Here is a 13411-nt window from a genome sequence, read left to right on the forward strand (position 1 = left end):
TGACTACCATATCGCTTTGGGAAAGACACAATTTTTTGACCCCCAGCTGCTCCAACTGCAAATATGAAACACCAATGTGTTCTGTCTAAATTGAAGCCAAATTCTCAATGCCCCTTTATGCTTCATGACTATGCACTTCATTCGGCTTGTTCTGTAGACACATCCAAAATGGCGACCCAGATGCCAACTCTCTTACTGTATTCAAGCTATGGCTCTTTAATGACTCTTTGGATAATTATATCCAACTGTACCATCAGAGCAGCATAAGTTGGCCTGACAGCTTGGAGCAGGCAATCTTTTGTGTCTTTTTCCCTATTCAGCATCAGCAGGGAAGACTTGATTAGAAACTGGATCTGTCTCTTCTAGCAGAACTCTCCTTCCCCAAAGCCTCTTGGTAAGTGACATTTACCAAGGTTCCTCTCCAGCTATTACAGTTGTTTACAAGCATCGTCATTCTGATTGGCTGGAGCCTGGGAGGACCCGGCTTGCTAAATATTTGAATACCAAAAGTGTTGTGACCACAGGACCAGGACAGCACCACAATAAGCAGGATGCTTTTGCTCCATGAGGGAGAAACTTACTATGTGCTGTTCATTCTTATAGCCCCAAGGTCTCATACAGTGTCTTGCCCACAGTAGTCACTTGGCAAACATTTGTGACATGAATAAATGCAATTGAACACCTTTGTACCTTGATCAGCAGATGCTGTCACCCTTAGGGCCACACTCCTCATCTATTTAAAAAAAAATAGTATGCTTTGGCAAAATAAATAAACCAAACAAACTTCTTATGCAAGCCAGGAAAGAAAGGAGTTGCAGGTAGAAGTCAATAAAAAGGTTACAGTCCCAGGTGAAGTAGGCCCAGGAAAAACTTTTAAAATAACACAACTGTAAGTGAGAGGTTGGGGGTTAGAAAAGAGTTTACCTCACTGCTCATCTTAGCAATCTGCAGGGAGTGCAGAAGCCTAGAGTCAGCTGTTCCCATGGCTTTGCCTTTTGTCTTTTCATATTCTTCTTTATATTTAATCTTGAGAGAAAGAAGAAGGTCTACTGTGAGTGAGAGAGAAACTTTGCCGTCTAAGGGGCTCTGGTTTTAACAAGTGCAAGGGGAACAATTCTGAAAAAACACCTCCCCAGTCTTTCACAAATCCAGAAGAAGATTAAAGTATTGCGATGTTTACAATGTTAAGAGTCATTATTTTTTTCGGCACGACCACTGACATTTTATTGGAACCATTTCTTATGCATTCCTGAGTTAATGAGAGGAAACCTACATTGCTAGCAAGCTCCCCAGAGGCTTTGGCGGCCAGCAGAGACATGGCATCCAGCTTCATCTCAAATCCTTTCCCCTTTGTCTTCTCCCAGCCTTCTTTATACTTAACCTGACAAACGAAACCACAAGTGAATAGGAGTTGCTACCCATATTCCTGCCAAACGTCAAAGATTTTTTCAAAGCAAAGTTGGATTTTTCCTCTATTTACAGACCAGAGGCTCGGCTGTTGTTATCAAAATGATAACAGTAATTATTAACACAGTTAATTGATTCCTTCGCTATAGAGCTGTGCAGGCCAGTGGTAATGGAATAGGACAAAGAGAAGCCCCATGTCTTACTCCTTGCTCTGTTGCTTTCTGATCACGTGACCTTGGCCAATAACCTCCTGGGGCCTCAATCTCCTATTTGCAAAGAGAGTATCATATTCTCTTTCTCAGGATTGCTGTGAGAATAAATTGGATAGAATATTTGTAAAGAGATCTTAAACTGGTGAAGTGTAACATAAATGTGGGGTATTGACATTGCCCTGGCAATAACAACTACTGTTTATTGGCCTTTTCCTAAATTATTTCTACTCATTAACCACAAATCTTCACACTGGGCCTGTGAGGCTCAGAGAAATTAAAGAGCTCACCTACGGTTACATAAATTTAAAAAATGGCAATGCCAACATCTGAACCTAGGTCTCTCTGACACCAAAGCCCATGCCACCAACTGTGTCCCTACAATACCTCCTAGGACTTATGATAATTCCACACATACAGTGCCTGCCCCAGGATAGAACAGGCATTGAAACAATATTAGTTCCTTTTATTTTCTTCTCCTGCCCCCAAAATTCCATCTAGAGTTAGAAGCCAATTCATAGCCCACTTGTGACTCCAGGGAGAATCTGATGATGCAGATTGATCTTCTTAAAACTTAAATTTCCTCCACATAGTAAATCACCAGTTCACTAGGGTGATGAGGATGAGGATGTAGGGGTGTGTGTGTGTGTGTTCACACATAGATTGTACACATGCTCATATAATGGGAATAAATGGCTATGACCAATTTATCACTAGTAAACTACTACGCGCCATGACATGGCAAAATTCAAAGTTACAACTTGATGGATGCCTCTGATGAGCCTTTCTCAGGGACAGACACTTCCCACTTGCTGGATCATCCTGTTATCTTCGTTTTCACGTCGCTCTATAACCCCCTCCACCGTCTCCCCACGTTGCTGTCTTACCTCACTGAAGAGTTTGGCATTGGTTTTGGCCTTCACCAGCTGAGGAACATCCTGGGGCAATGTGTAATTCAACTTATTTTTCTCATAGTCAGAACGGTAATTCACCTGTTGGATTTAAAATAAATCTGTAGGGTTTTTATATGGGCAGAAAGAGAACTTTAGGGACCCATAGCTCTTTCCCCCTTAGACCCATAGTTGAGAAGGAGTTTCCGGAAAAGGCATTTTACAAGGCAGCCTGTACTTTTTGTGAACGTTTTAAATTCATGAACTGAAGGTGTCAAATGAAAAGTAAAGAAACTCAAAGGCACACTTGAAGTTGTGAGTTTGCAAAAGAGTTCCCTATGACTGCTTCACCAACTCCCCTTACACGCACTTGAGAATATTTAACTTTTTAAAAAATATTTGCTGCAGTGCTGAATATCTTGTTATAGGCAGGTTAATTATCAAATGCCTGCCCACAATGACAAAAAGCCATCTTAAATCACACACACAAAAGACAGCCAACCAGATATGTGACTCCTGTTGGATGAATACGGCATCATCTGAGAAGCAGTCTTGACCAGAAATTAAACTTGAACTTTGGATGATTGGTGATACTAAGAATTATTGTTAGATTTTTGATGTAATATGTTAAAATTGTATAAATATGTTTTTTCTTTTTTACCTTTTAGAGATTCATACTGAAATATTTACAGATTGCATTATACAATACTTGAAATTGGCTTCAAAATAATATGGAAGAGGAGAACTGGACAGGCATATAGATGAAGCAGGGTGGCCATGAGTTGATGGCTGTTGAAGATGGGTGACAGGTACATGGGGATTCATTATGCTATGCTCTCTACTTTTGCATGTATTCAAAATTTTCCATAATAAAAAAAAGTTTAAAAGAAGTGGGGGTCATTTTCTGGCTGTAATAAGACATATGTCACCATTTATGAAAGTCAAATCCTTGGAGGTCAGATGTCCAGAGGCCTCAAAGCATCAATTTCAAGACCCCCACATCCAGCTGGGCAGGGGACGGTTACTTACATGACTCAGCTGCTGGGCATTGATTTTGGCTTGAACAATCTGTGGAGTGTCAGTCACCGAGCTGTACTTCAACTTGTCGATGCTCTGCCTATAATTGGCCTAGGTAAAAACAGGCACAAAAAGGTGTCATTTGCTCTTTTCTCAAAGATTTGCTTAGCTCCCTCTCCCAAGCCCAATAAAGTGGCAATTCTCACATGACTACGTAGAAAAAGAGTCTGATATTCCAACTGGATACTGACAGACACTCCAAGCCCACAGATAGAAAAACAGTACCTTGGAGAGTGAGACACCTAACAGGCAACTCATAGAAGAGGTGAACTAACTGGCCAGTGAATATAAAGAAAGATGCTCAGCCACACTATTAATGAGAGAAAGGCATACCAAAACCACAGGATACCCCTCCACACCACCTGGAGAGCCAAAGTTAAAACTGCTGGTAACACAAAGTGTTGGCAAAGGATGAGGACTTATGAAAACTCTCACAACGGTGCTAGCACAAGTGCAGATTGGTACAACCACTTTGGAAAACAGTACGGCGTTTGGACACGTACACAGAGCCTATGTCCCAACAATTCTGTGCCTACGGCTTATTCCCAATGAAAATATATGCCTGAGGTCATTTTATCAATAATTCAAGCCGTATATCCACACACAGTATACTTTCCTATATACATCTTATACTTCACCAAAAAAGAGGTGTTGAAAAAAGTAAAATGAAAGAGAAACAAAAAGTCCAACCAAGTTATACATGTATCTTCAAGTGGGAGGCAATGGAGCATCAGTGACTCCTTGTAGGTGGCCCTAACATGTCCCCACCCTGTACACCAGCCCCTGCCTGGCCCTCACTTCCACCTTGCCAGAGTCCCCAAGGAAACTGCCCTAAGCTTAGCACTTTCATAGAAGATGCACGTTCAAAAGAGGAGGAGGCAGAATCCCCAGTGCAGCTGGATGCATTGACTGCCTGGCTCCCACCTCAAGACATCAACGACTAGTGAATTTTCCCCTTTGAAAATACAAATTGCCCTTTCGAATATTAAGAATTATTAGCCATTTGCACACAAGAATATACGCATCCAATCATCTTATTTTTCTCCAAACACACCTGACCAAGATCCACTGCAGAGGGAATGGGAACTTGGGCAGGGAAGTAAAGGAACAGGTTTGAGGCTGGATAGTCGGCAATAAGGGGTGAGGCGCTAAGGTGAGCTGAGTGAGAGCCCCAGAAACCCATGCAGGTAGAAGTAGAGCTAGGATAAAGAAAAGAGGGAGAGGTTGTGGATAGCAGATAACCTCTTTCACAATTTATTTTGATTTATTTATTATTTTGAGACAGAGTCTCACTATGTCACCTAGGTGGGAGTGCAGTGGTACGATCTCAGCTCACTGCAACCTCCTCCTCCTGGGTTCAGGTGATTCTCGTGCCTCAGCCTCCCTGGTAGCTGGAACTACAGGTGTGCGCCACTATGCCTGGCTAATTTTTCTATTTTTAATAGAAACAGGGTTTCCCCATGTTGGTCAGGCTAGTCTGGAACCCTTGGCCAAAGGGATCCTCCCGCCTCAGCCTCCCAAAATACTGGGATTACAGGCGTGAGCCACCACACCTGGCCCTCTTTTAGAATTTAACCAAGGTTATCTGAAATCCAGGTAAAAGAGGAAGAAGTAAACTCATCCCTAACCCTGCTCTCCTTCCCTTATGCTCACCTGGTTCCTTTCATTCATCCACTTGCCCATCCATTTATTTCTTCAACAAACTGTCATGGGGTTCCTACTCTGCAGAGTGAGCAAACTCAGACATTCCCTGCCCACATAGATATCTCAGATAGGTCCTCACTCCCAGGATCCCAAACTGACACAGTGCCTCTGGACATCTGAATCTCTGTGCCCACAGGCTCCAGATTGGGCCTGTTTGCCAGCTGAGCTCCCCCGGGCTTGGCTCAAAGTGACAGGATCACCATTGAACACCTCATTCATAGCCTTCATGTCTCTCTTTTCTTGCCCAAGGCCAAAGGCCCCACCCAGAATCCCACACAGTATGGCAACTTCTTCAGGCCTGGGTTTTGCCTAAGAACAACACCCCTTTTCTGCGTCACCACTATCTACTGATACCTCTGCCTGGACCTCACCTATGGCCTTGGCCAGCCTCCTCTGGCAGCTGGCTCTGCCTTCCCCAGGGGCCCACACCTTGGCCACTCTCGTACTGTTCTATCATTTCCTATCTGTCTAGACTACAGCCTGATGTCTTTGCTCTTCTGTCTTCCTCCTATCTGCTGCTGCCTCCTATGGCCACCTCCCTGAGATGACAGCCCACCTCAGGGAGTCTTTGCAGCCCCAAAGTCACAAATGTCTCTGGGAGCCAGATAGACCACTAGCTGGGTACAAGCCCAATGCTTGGCCTTACTGTTGGGGAAGTAAGGAGTCGAGAGGACTATGGCAAAGAGAGGCAGCTGCTGCCCAGCTCTAGGAGATGGTTGTCATGCAACCGATAGAGCATACAGAAGCTAGATTTTCCAGTTATTCCAAATAAACCAGAAATCCATATTATGATGCCAAATCTTGCAATTTTTAAATGCTAACAAATAGTTCAATATTTTTAAAACCAGTGACCCGGGCCAGGGGCAGTGGCTCATGCCTGTAATCCCAGCATTTTGGGAGGCCGAGGCAGGAGGATCACGAGGTAGGGAGTTCAAGACCAGCCTCATCAACATGGTGAAACCCTGTCTCTACTAAAAATACAAAGATTAGCCAGGCGCGGTGGCTCGCGCCTGTAACCCGAGCTACTCAGGAGGCTGAGGCAGGAGAATCGCTTGAACCTGGGAGGTGGAGGTTGCAGTGAGCCAAGATCATGCCATTGCACTCCAGCCTGGGTGACAGAGCAAGACTTCATCTCAAAATAAAATAAAATAAAATAAAAATAATAATAAAAAAAATCCAGTGACCCTAGAGAAATAGGCCTAATAGCCACTTTGGGCCCACTGGCTACTAACTTGTATACTGCATGTCTTCCCTGAGTCTGGGTCTTGTACTCATTTCATTTTTGCCTGTTCTAACACCAGCTCATCATAATTATGACTAACACATGGTACTTACTATACACCCAGCACCATTCCAAGTACATCACACATGTTAACTCATTTAATCCTTCCCACCACCCTATGGTTAGGCACTGTTATTATCCCTACTTTACAATGTGGAAACTGAGGCACAGAGACCGAAAGTGGCTTGCTCCAGGTCATCCAGGCAGTAAGTATCAGAGCTATGATTCAAATCCCAGGAGTCTGCCTTGCAAGGTGGCTCTATACCTATACTCTATAAACCTGGTTTGCCAAAGCTAGTGTGCTTAGAGCTATTACTTGTTATTTTACAGATGGGCAAGGGGTTCCCCTTAGCCAGAGTTAGCATTGTTTAGACAGGGAAATGCATTCCAGAAACAAACAAATGACTTACAAGTGAACTTCTAGAACAGGACCTAGAAATAACGAAGTGCTCCTGACAATGGGCCATGGAGTGTTTTGTTGGATTTGGAGATTAAAAAACATCATTAGGCTGGGTGCGGTGGCTCACGCCTGTAATCCCAGCACTTTGGGAGGCCGAGGCAGGCGGATCACCTGAGGTCAGGAGTTTGAGACCAGTCTGACCAACATGGAGAAACACCGTCTCTACTAAAAATACAAAATTAGCTGGCGTGGTGGCGCATGCCTGTAATCCCAGCTACCCGGGAGGCTGAGGCAGGAGAATTGCTTGAACCCAGGAGGTAGAGGTTGCCGTGAGCCGAGATTGCACCATTGCACTCCAGCTTGGGCAACAAGAGTGAAACTCCGTCTCAAAAATAAAAAAATCATTTTGTGCTTTTTAGTTAATTATTCAAGGAGAAAAGTTTTTGCATGTTCTGAGTTTTGGACATGGGGTGTGTAGAGAAAATTAGGAAATATAAAGTCATTTCAATGTCAACTATTAATTAGACTAGAGTACAGTGACTTCCTAATGCATTAATTCAGGAGGCAAAATTATCATCTCATAATAGAGTCTATTAGAATTCAGAATTATGCATGATAAAATGTCACAAAAACTATATTTTTAAATGGCATATTCCTTCCTGATAATTCTGCCTTAAGTATGTTACTAAGCACAATTACTTTACTCTGTGGGACATAATTAAAAGTCTCCATGATTAATCACATCTTTGCAACACCACAAATGCTTGGACATTGCTTCAGTCTACATTTTGAAGGTTTTTTTTTTCTTTTTGCAAAAGATAGAGTCTCATTTTAATTCTATTAGTGTTTATAAAATCTATCTAAAGGGAATGCTCTCAAATTAAGAACCCATGCTTGCTTATTTAATTTCATGGCTATTTCACCACCTTTAAGATTACCAGACAGAGAGACCACAATTGTTCTTGTAAATGGATTCCCCAAACTTCCTGATTACTAAAATCCCTTCATTATGGGTGATAAACTCAAATTCCCATCAGAACCAGGAAGGTAAGCTAAAGGAGGTACAGCAACAGAGAGCAGTCACCACCCAGTCCCAGCCAATTGCTGCCTTGCAGGAACTAGGGCAGAATGTCTCAGAGTTTTCAAGAAAAGGTGAGCGTATTAGTTTTTGTCTAAAATCAGAACTTCCACATATTGGTTCAACTAAAACAACAACAACAACAACAAAACCCACTGTGTAGCCAAACAAAGCACTTCCATAGCGTGAATGTGGCTCATGGGCTGCAAGTTTAGAACCCACCTCTAAACTCAATTAATATTTCTAATTCAGTCTGGTTTAAGTCTGTATCAGACTTCCCCGGGTGGGCTTCCAGGAGCCTGGTTTGACTCAGAGTCTTATCTAGATTAATGTAGTAGCAAGTCATGTCATAATGGAAGTACATCTTGCATTCTTTGTGCTACTTATTAGGCATGATTTCTAGAATCCCACTGCAAAAGCACATATTCAAATTTTAATAAGGTGCCTTTGATCTGCAAGTTTCCCAGGTAATGTATATAGCCAAAAAAAAAAAAAAAAATGTAGCTTTGGTAGTGGTCAAGTTTAACTTTGTGAAATGAGTAAGTCAAGGCAATCCAACCAAACTTCCTGAGAAAAAGAGAAGCAAAGTTTAGGCCCCTGATCAATTCCTCTGCTTCCTACCTCCTGTTTTATTACACATTTGAAAAGCCCCTTTCATTCAATAAATATCATTTGCCAATGATTGTCCTTTGATGTCTGGGCACTGGGTTGGACACTGGAGATACCCAACTGAATCCTACTGCTCCAACTCTGAGCAAGAGAGAGCGATTCAGAGACTTATATCTACCAGCAGCAAAATCTCAATCAATTTCGAAAGTTGTACTGATCCCAAAGGAAAGTAAAGTAGCACTTGACATTCATAAATATACGTTGAATTATTTGTTAAATTATTGATTGATTGGAGATAACCTTCACTGGCAACCACAATACAACCTTACTTCTAAGCCACCTTAAGTACTTTTTAAGCTAGTAGGTGACTTTTATCTTTTTCTTTGTACTTTTCCGTATTTTCTAAATTTTCTATAATAAACGTAGTAAAATTCTTGTAATCAGGAAACAAGAAATTTAATTGATTGTACACATTTTGCTTGGAACAAGCCAAACCATAAATAAAATCGCTGCTGTAATAATTAAGGGATACATATACTTTTCCATGTGCTCCTGAGAAAAAAATGGAGTCAATATTACCACTTCCTCTCAACTTGTATGTAGACATTTTATTTTACTTCCTTCAACTCTTAACATACTACATAACAAACCTTTTTTTTAAAGAAAGAAAACAAGTCATCCTTGCTAAGGAACAAGCATTTGAAATGTGCCCAGCAGACAAAGCTCACTGAATTCTAAGAGGAAAACCTGAACCTCAGGTTATTTTCAAGACAAAACTAGAGTTGTCCCTAGTTCACATTGAAAATCTAAGCTTGTGCAAACATGCATAAATGAACTTCCTAGTGGAAAATGGAAAAGGATTTCCCTTTCCTCAATCCCTTCAACCGCCTATGAACTGTTGTATCATGTTTCTTTCCATCTTGCTACCTACAAATCACTCCTCAGGAAGGAAGTGACAAGTGACGAAGCAGAGAGCTGTTGGAAAAGAACTTACATCTTTCAAGGGCACCAGTTTCATTGTTGTTTGATAGGAAGGCGTGAGAGTGGCTGGGTAGTTGTAGTCGACAATATCATGTTTATAATCAGCTTTGTAGGCAACCTAAAACACGAAGAAAAGAACAAGAATGGAGAAATCAGTTTCTACTTTCTTTTGGCTTTGTTTGAATGCCATAAGAAATATTTTTAAATACCCAGAAACGAATTCATTTTCATCACCTTCAAGGAAAATTAAATTATGTTCACACTGTTGTCTTTAATGAATCTGAATTCCTCTTAATTAGTCCAAAATTAGTTAACTTCCATCTGTAGCACATTTACTTTATATTTCTTATTAATTATGAAGCTGCTTGTCATTTTTGTTGAAAAGAAGCATTTGCACATGGATAGGCAATGGAAGAGCTCCTTGGCTAACCCCAAGAAAATAGATGGAAAGGTGAAGAGTCTTCAGAGTATTTAATTTTTTTTCTAAAGATCAAATTGACATTCTTAAGCAGAGAAAATCCGACATTTGTATATTTTAATAATGAAATCAGTTTCCTTTAAGTGTCCTTTACCTCCAAGATTTACAATCTGGCATTTGTAAATCTATAAACTGGATTGACAAAGCCAAAGAGAGATTAATAGATTATGTGCCACAGGGGAAAACAAGGACCTGATCTACTCTGTTATCCCAGTACCCTGACCAGTGCCAGGCCACAGTAGGTTTTCAATGAATACAATGTTCAAAAACATGAATGAAAGAACAAACCAGCTTACCAAACAACCAACTCCAAATAAATCACAAAAGCTTTGGAACCCTGGGGAATTCGGAATAAGAATCATAATTATTCATTTCTCTTTCTCTCTCAGAAATTGAAAGTGTTAACCACACCAGATTCATTAAAATAGACTGAAGTACTCTTCAAATTAGAGAAAGCTAAGATAAACAAATTGAAGCCTTTGAAAATTTGCAGGGATCTTGCCTAGCCTTGGTTGTATCCGCTAACATTTAGAAACTCTTTTGGGTCAGTCTTTACGCAGTCTTTCAAATAGAAGACAGATTTTTTTAAGGGGAATTTCAAAAGAATTGGCTGAATTCTTCATGCCCCGCCCCACTCCATCCCGACAGGCCCTGGCATAAAAGGACTCACGTTGCTTGCCAGGCTGCCAACTTTCATAGCATGCAGAGTGCGTCTGTCCATACCAACTCCTTCATAGCGGCCTCTCATGTGGTTCTGGTAGTTTTCTTTATATTTATTCTACATGGAAACACAAAGCTTTCAACCAAAGCATTCCCTTTGCAAGTAGTTGAAGATAAACTACTCATCTTAATGCGTCAAATCCAAAGCATAAATGATTAAATACAACCCATTTAAATAGTCAATGTATCACGGAATAAAAAATAAGGCAAACTTTTTTTTAATAACCTAAATTTCAACCCAGCACAAGAAGTTGGAGTAAAACAGGAAGACAAGGAAACATGGGATAAGATGAGCATAGACAGCACAAAACAGACTTGACTTTCTGTGTTTGTTTTTACATTTTTAGTTTTAAATTTACCAGATTTTTCCAATGTGAAAATTTACCATGAGACGGTGGCAGGCACTGACTATGCGGGCATCACATGCAAAGCCCCATGCTGAGGCTGGTACAAATCACTGCATGCCATTACCTCCATTTCTAAATATATGAAGGACAAAACCCGAGCTTTGCCAAATTCTGTGATGTAAAAATTGGTCACTAGTGCGACTATGTGAAATAATTATGTTATGTGCAAAATGCCACTTATCAAATAAAGAGAAGACCAAAACAGGATGACAAGAGGTCATAAATAGGAAATTTGGGGTATTAAAATCACCTTACCTGGGAGGCCATTGCATTTCTTGGTACTGCTAGTATTTAAACAGAATACTACTTATAACTATATATCAGATATGATTCTACTTATCTGAGTTAATCTTCACAAGTACTCTATGAGGGGGAAGGAACTATTATCATCCCCATTTTAGAGTTGGACAGAGTGGCTCAGGGAGCTTAAACAACTGCCCAAAATTGGCCATTTTGCTATTAATAACTGTGAAATCAGGTATGTTGGCTCTTAAACCACTACATTTATGCAAAATAAATTCCTCACTGTGCCTTACACAGTCCCTTGCAATTTGAAATTCTACTGTTATGTGCTACTAAGCAAAAGTAAAGCATACTATCTAGTATAGGTCTTTGATGTCCACGAGGATACATCTTCAGACCTGCTCTGAGAATCTCCAAATTTGCGAATGCCCCTCTAGTACATATCTGCTCATCTGTAAGATAGGGAAATAACATCTGGCTCTCCAGGTGACTCTGAGGGCGAAATGAGGTCATATTAACTCAGAAGCACAAAGTCACATTAGGAGGGGACATCACATGCTCAGCCAGGCCCCCTCACCAGCATTCATCACTAGGAGCCGAGCACTGTGCTACACACAAGGGAAGCAAGGGGACGGAGAGGACAGGTCCTGCCCAGAGGACTCAGGTTCAAGATCGGGGATGTGACGGAATTGAACACTATGAGGACCAATCCCAGCAGGCAACCTTAACCAAAACCCAGGCATTTATGCCTCTCCAAGGCCATGCTTCTCCAAGACACATAGATCCATTCCCATAGACTGTCCCTCTTAGGAGACCTAAAGACTAAGCTCACCAAAAGTGCCCAAACAAAAGCTTAGAGTTAACAACTCACATCACTGGTAAATTTTGAGATCTTGCTCACGTTCCTGAACTGAGGTGTTTCACAGTAGTTGATACTGTGACCTCTACTACTTTCCAGATCCTTCTTATACTCCACCTTGGAAATCAAAACACCAGACATACAATGGAACCAAATCCGAAGTCACTCTTGAAAATGTCCCAGGACTTGACTAGGATACTTTTAGAAAACTTTCAACCCAAGATTTTAACATATCAAGCATAGAATATGCTAAGTTAGCAGGACATATTTTCCTTTATAAAAACAAATCATAATAAATAGTAAATAATTGGTTTCATTCAGAAAATTAAAAGTATATAGTCGCTTTCAAGAAAAAATACTGTAAGATTTTGTAACTCAAAAAATGGCAAAACTGGTTTTACAACTCAGGTAGTTACTCTTGAGGGGAAATGTATTGGGGGATAAATCATATTTCCTATAATGGAAATGCCTTAGGAGGATGTCTGGTCATGTTCTGTTCCTTGATCTGATTGCTAGTCACACAAATGTGTCCCCACTTAAGGAAATCCTTCCCACTATACATTTATGATGTATGCACATCTTTATAGGTATACTTCAATGCAATTAAATGAGGAAAGTTACTTTACAAGCCGTATAATAAATGAGACCACTCAGATGCAGAGTGTCTTCTAATTTAAAATCAGTTGGCTATTTGAGCTCTCCTGGGTGCCCGGATGTAGGATGTGAGGCTACATTTATTAAATAGACTCCAAGTCACCTCAGGTAATTAGCATGAGGCAGTTAAGGCCAACTACCACCAATAGATGGCTGGTTTGTCTTACTGACTAAACATAAGGATGTAAAGAAATGGAAGGTTCCCTTGCAACTTCTTTACCAAAGGAAATACCCCTCAGTTTGTTATATCTTATAAAACTATATGGTGGGGGTATGTCTAATTCTAATTCTATAAATACATTTTTATATTCATCCCTTCAGTTACAGTATATTCATATAGAAAAATGCTAAAACGGGAGTTCAAGACCAGCCTGGCCAGCATGGTGAAACCCCGTCTCTACTAAAAATACAAA

At 40.8% G+C, this 13411-nt stretch overlaps 1 protein-coding gene across 3 annotated transcripts in view; it reads right to left on the reverse strand.

Annotated features, from left to right (window-relative positions):
• Window positions 1–13411, reverse strand: part of NRAP (nebulin related anchoring protein) — a 76552-nt gene that overhangs the window by 41997 nt on the left and 21144 nt on the right. For 2 of the 3 annotated variants that reach the window (XM_024253974.3, XM_024253973.3), the window contains exons 12-18: window positions 12357–12461; window positions 10786–10893; window positions 9651–9755; window positions 3536–3634; window positions 2504–2608; window positions 1274–1381; window positions 925–1026 (exon numbers count right to left, since the gene is read on the reverse strand). In XM_024253974.3, the coding sequence (XP_024109742.1) occupies window positions 925–1026; window positions 1274–1381; window positions 2504–2608; window positions 3536–3634; window positions 9651–9755; window positions 10786–10893; window positions 12357–12461 (732 nt within the window). The remainder of the gene's footprint in view (window positions 1–924; window positions 1027–1273; window positions 1382–2503; window positions 2609–3535; window positions 3635–9650; window positions 9756–10785; window positions 10894–12356; window positions 12462–13411) is intronic. The other variant, XM_063727764.1, reaches the window with a different exon arrangement.

The sequence above is a fragment of the Pongo abelii genome, chromosome 8 (genome assembly GCF_028885655.2).
Source record: "Pongo abelii isolate AG06213 chromosome 8, NHGRI_mPonAbe1-v2.0_pri, whole genome shotgun sequence".
Classification (NCBI taxonomy): domain Eukaryota; kingdom Metazoa; phylum Chordata; class Mammalia; order Primates; family Hominidae; genus Pongo; species Pongo abelii.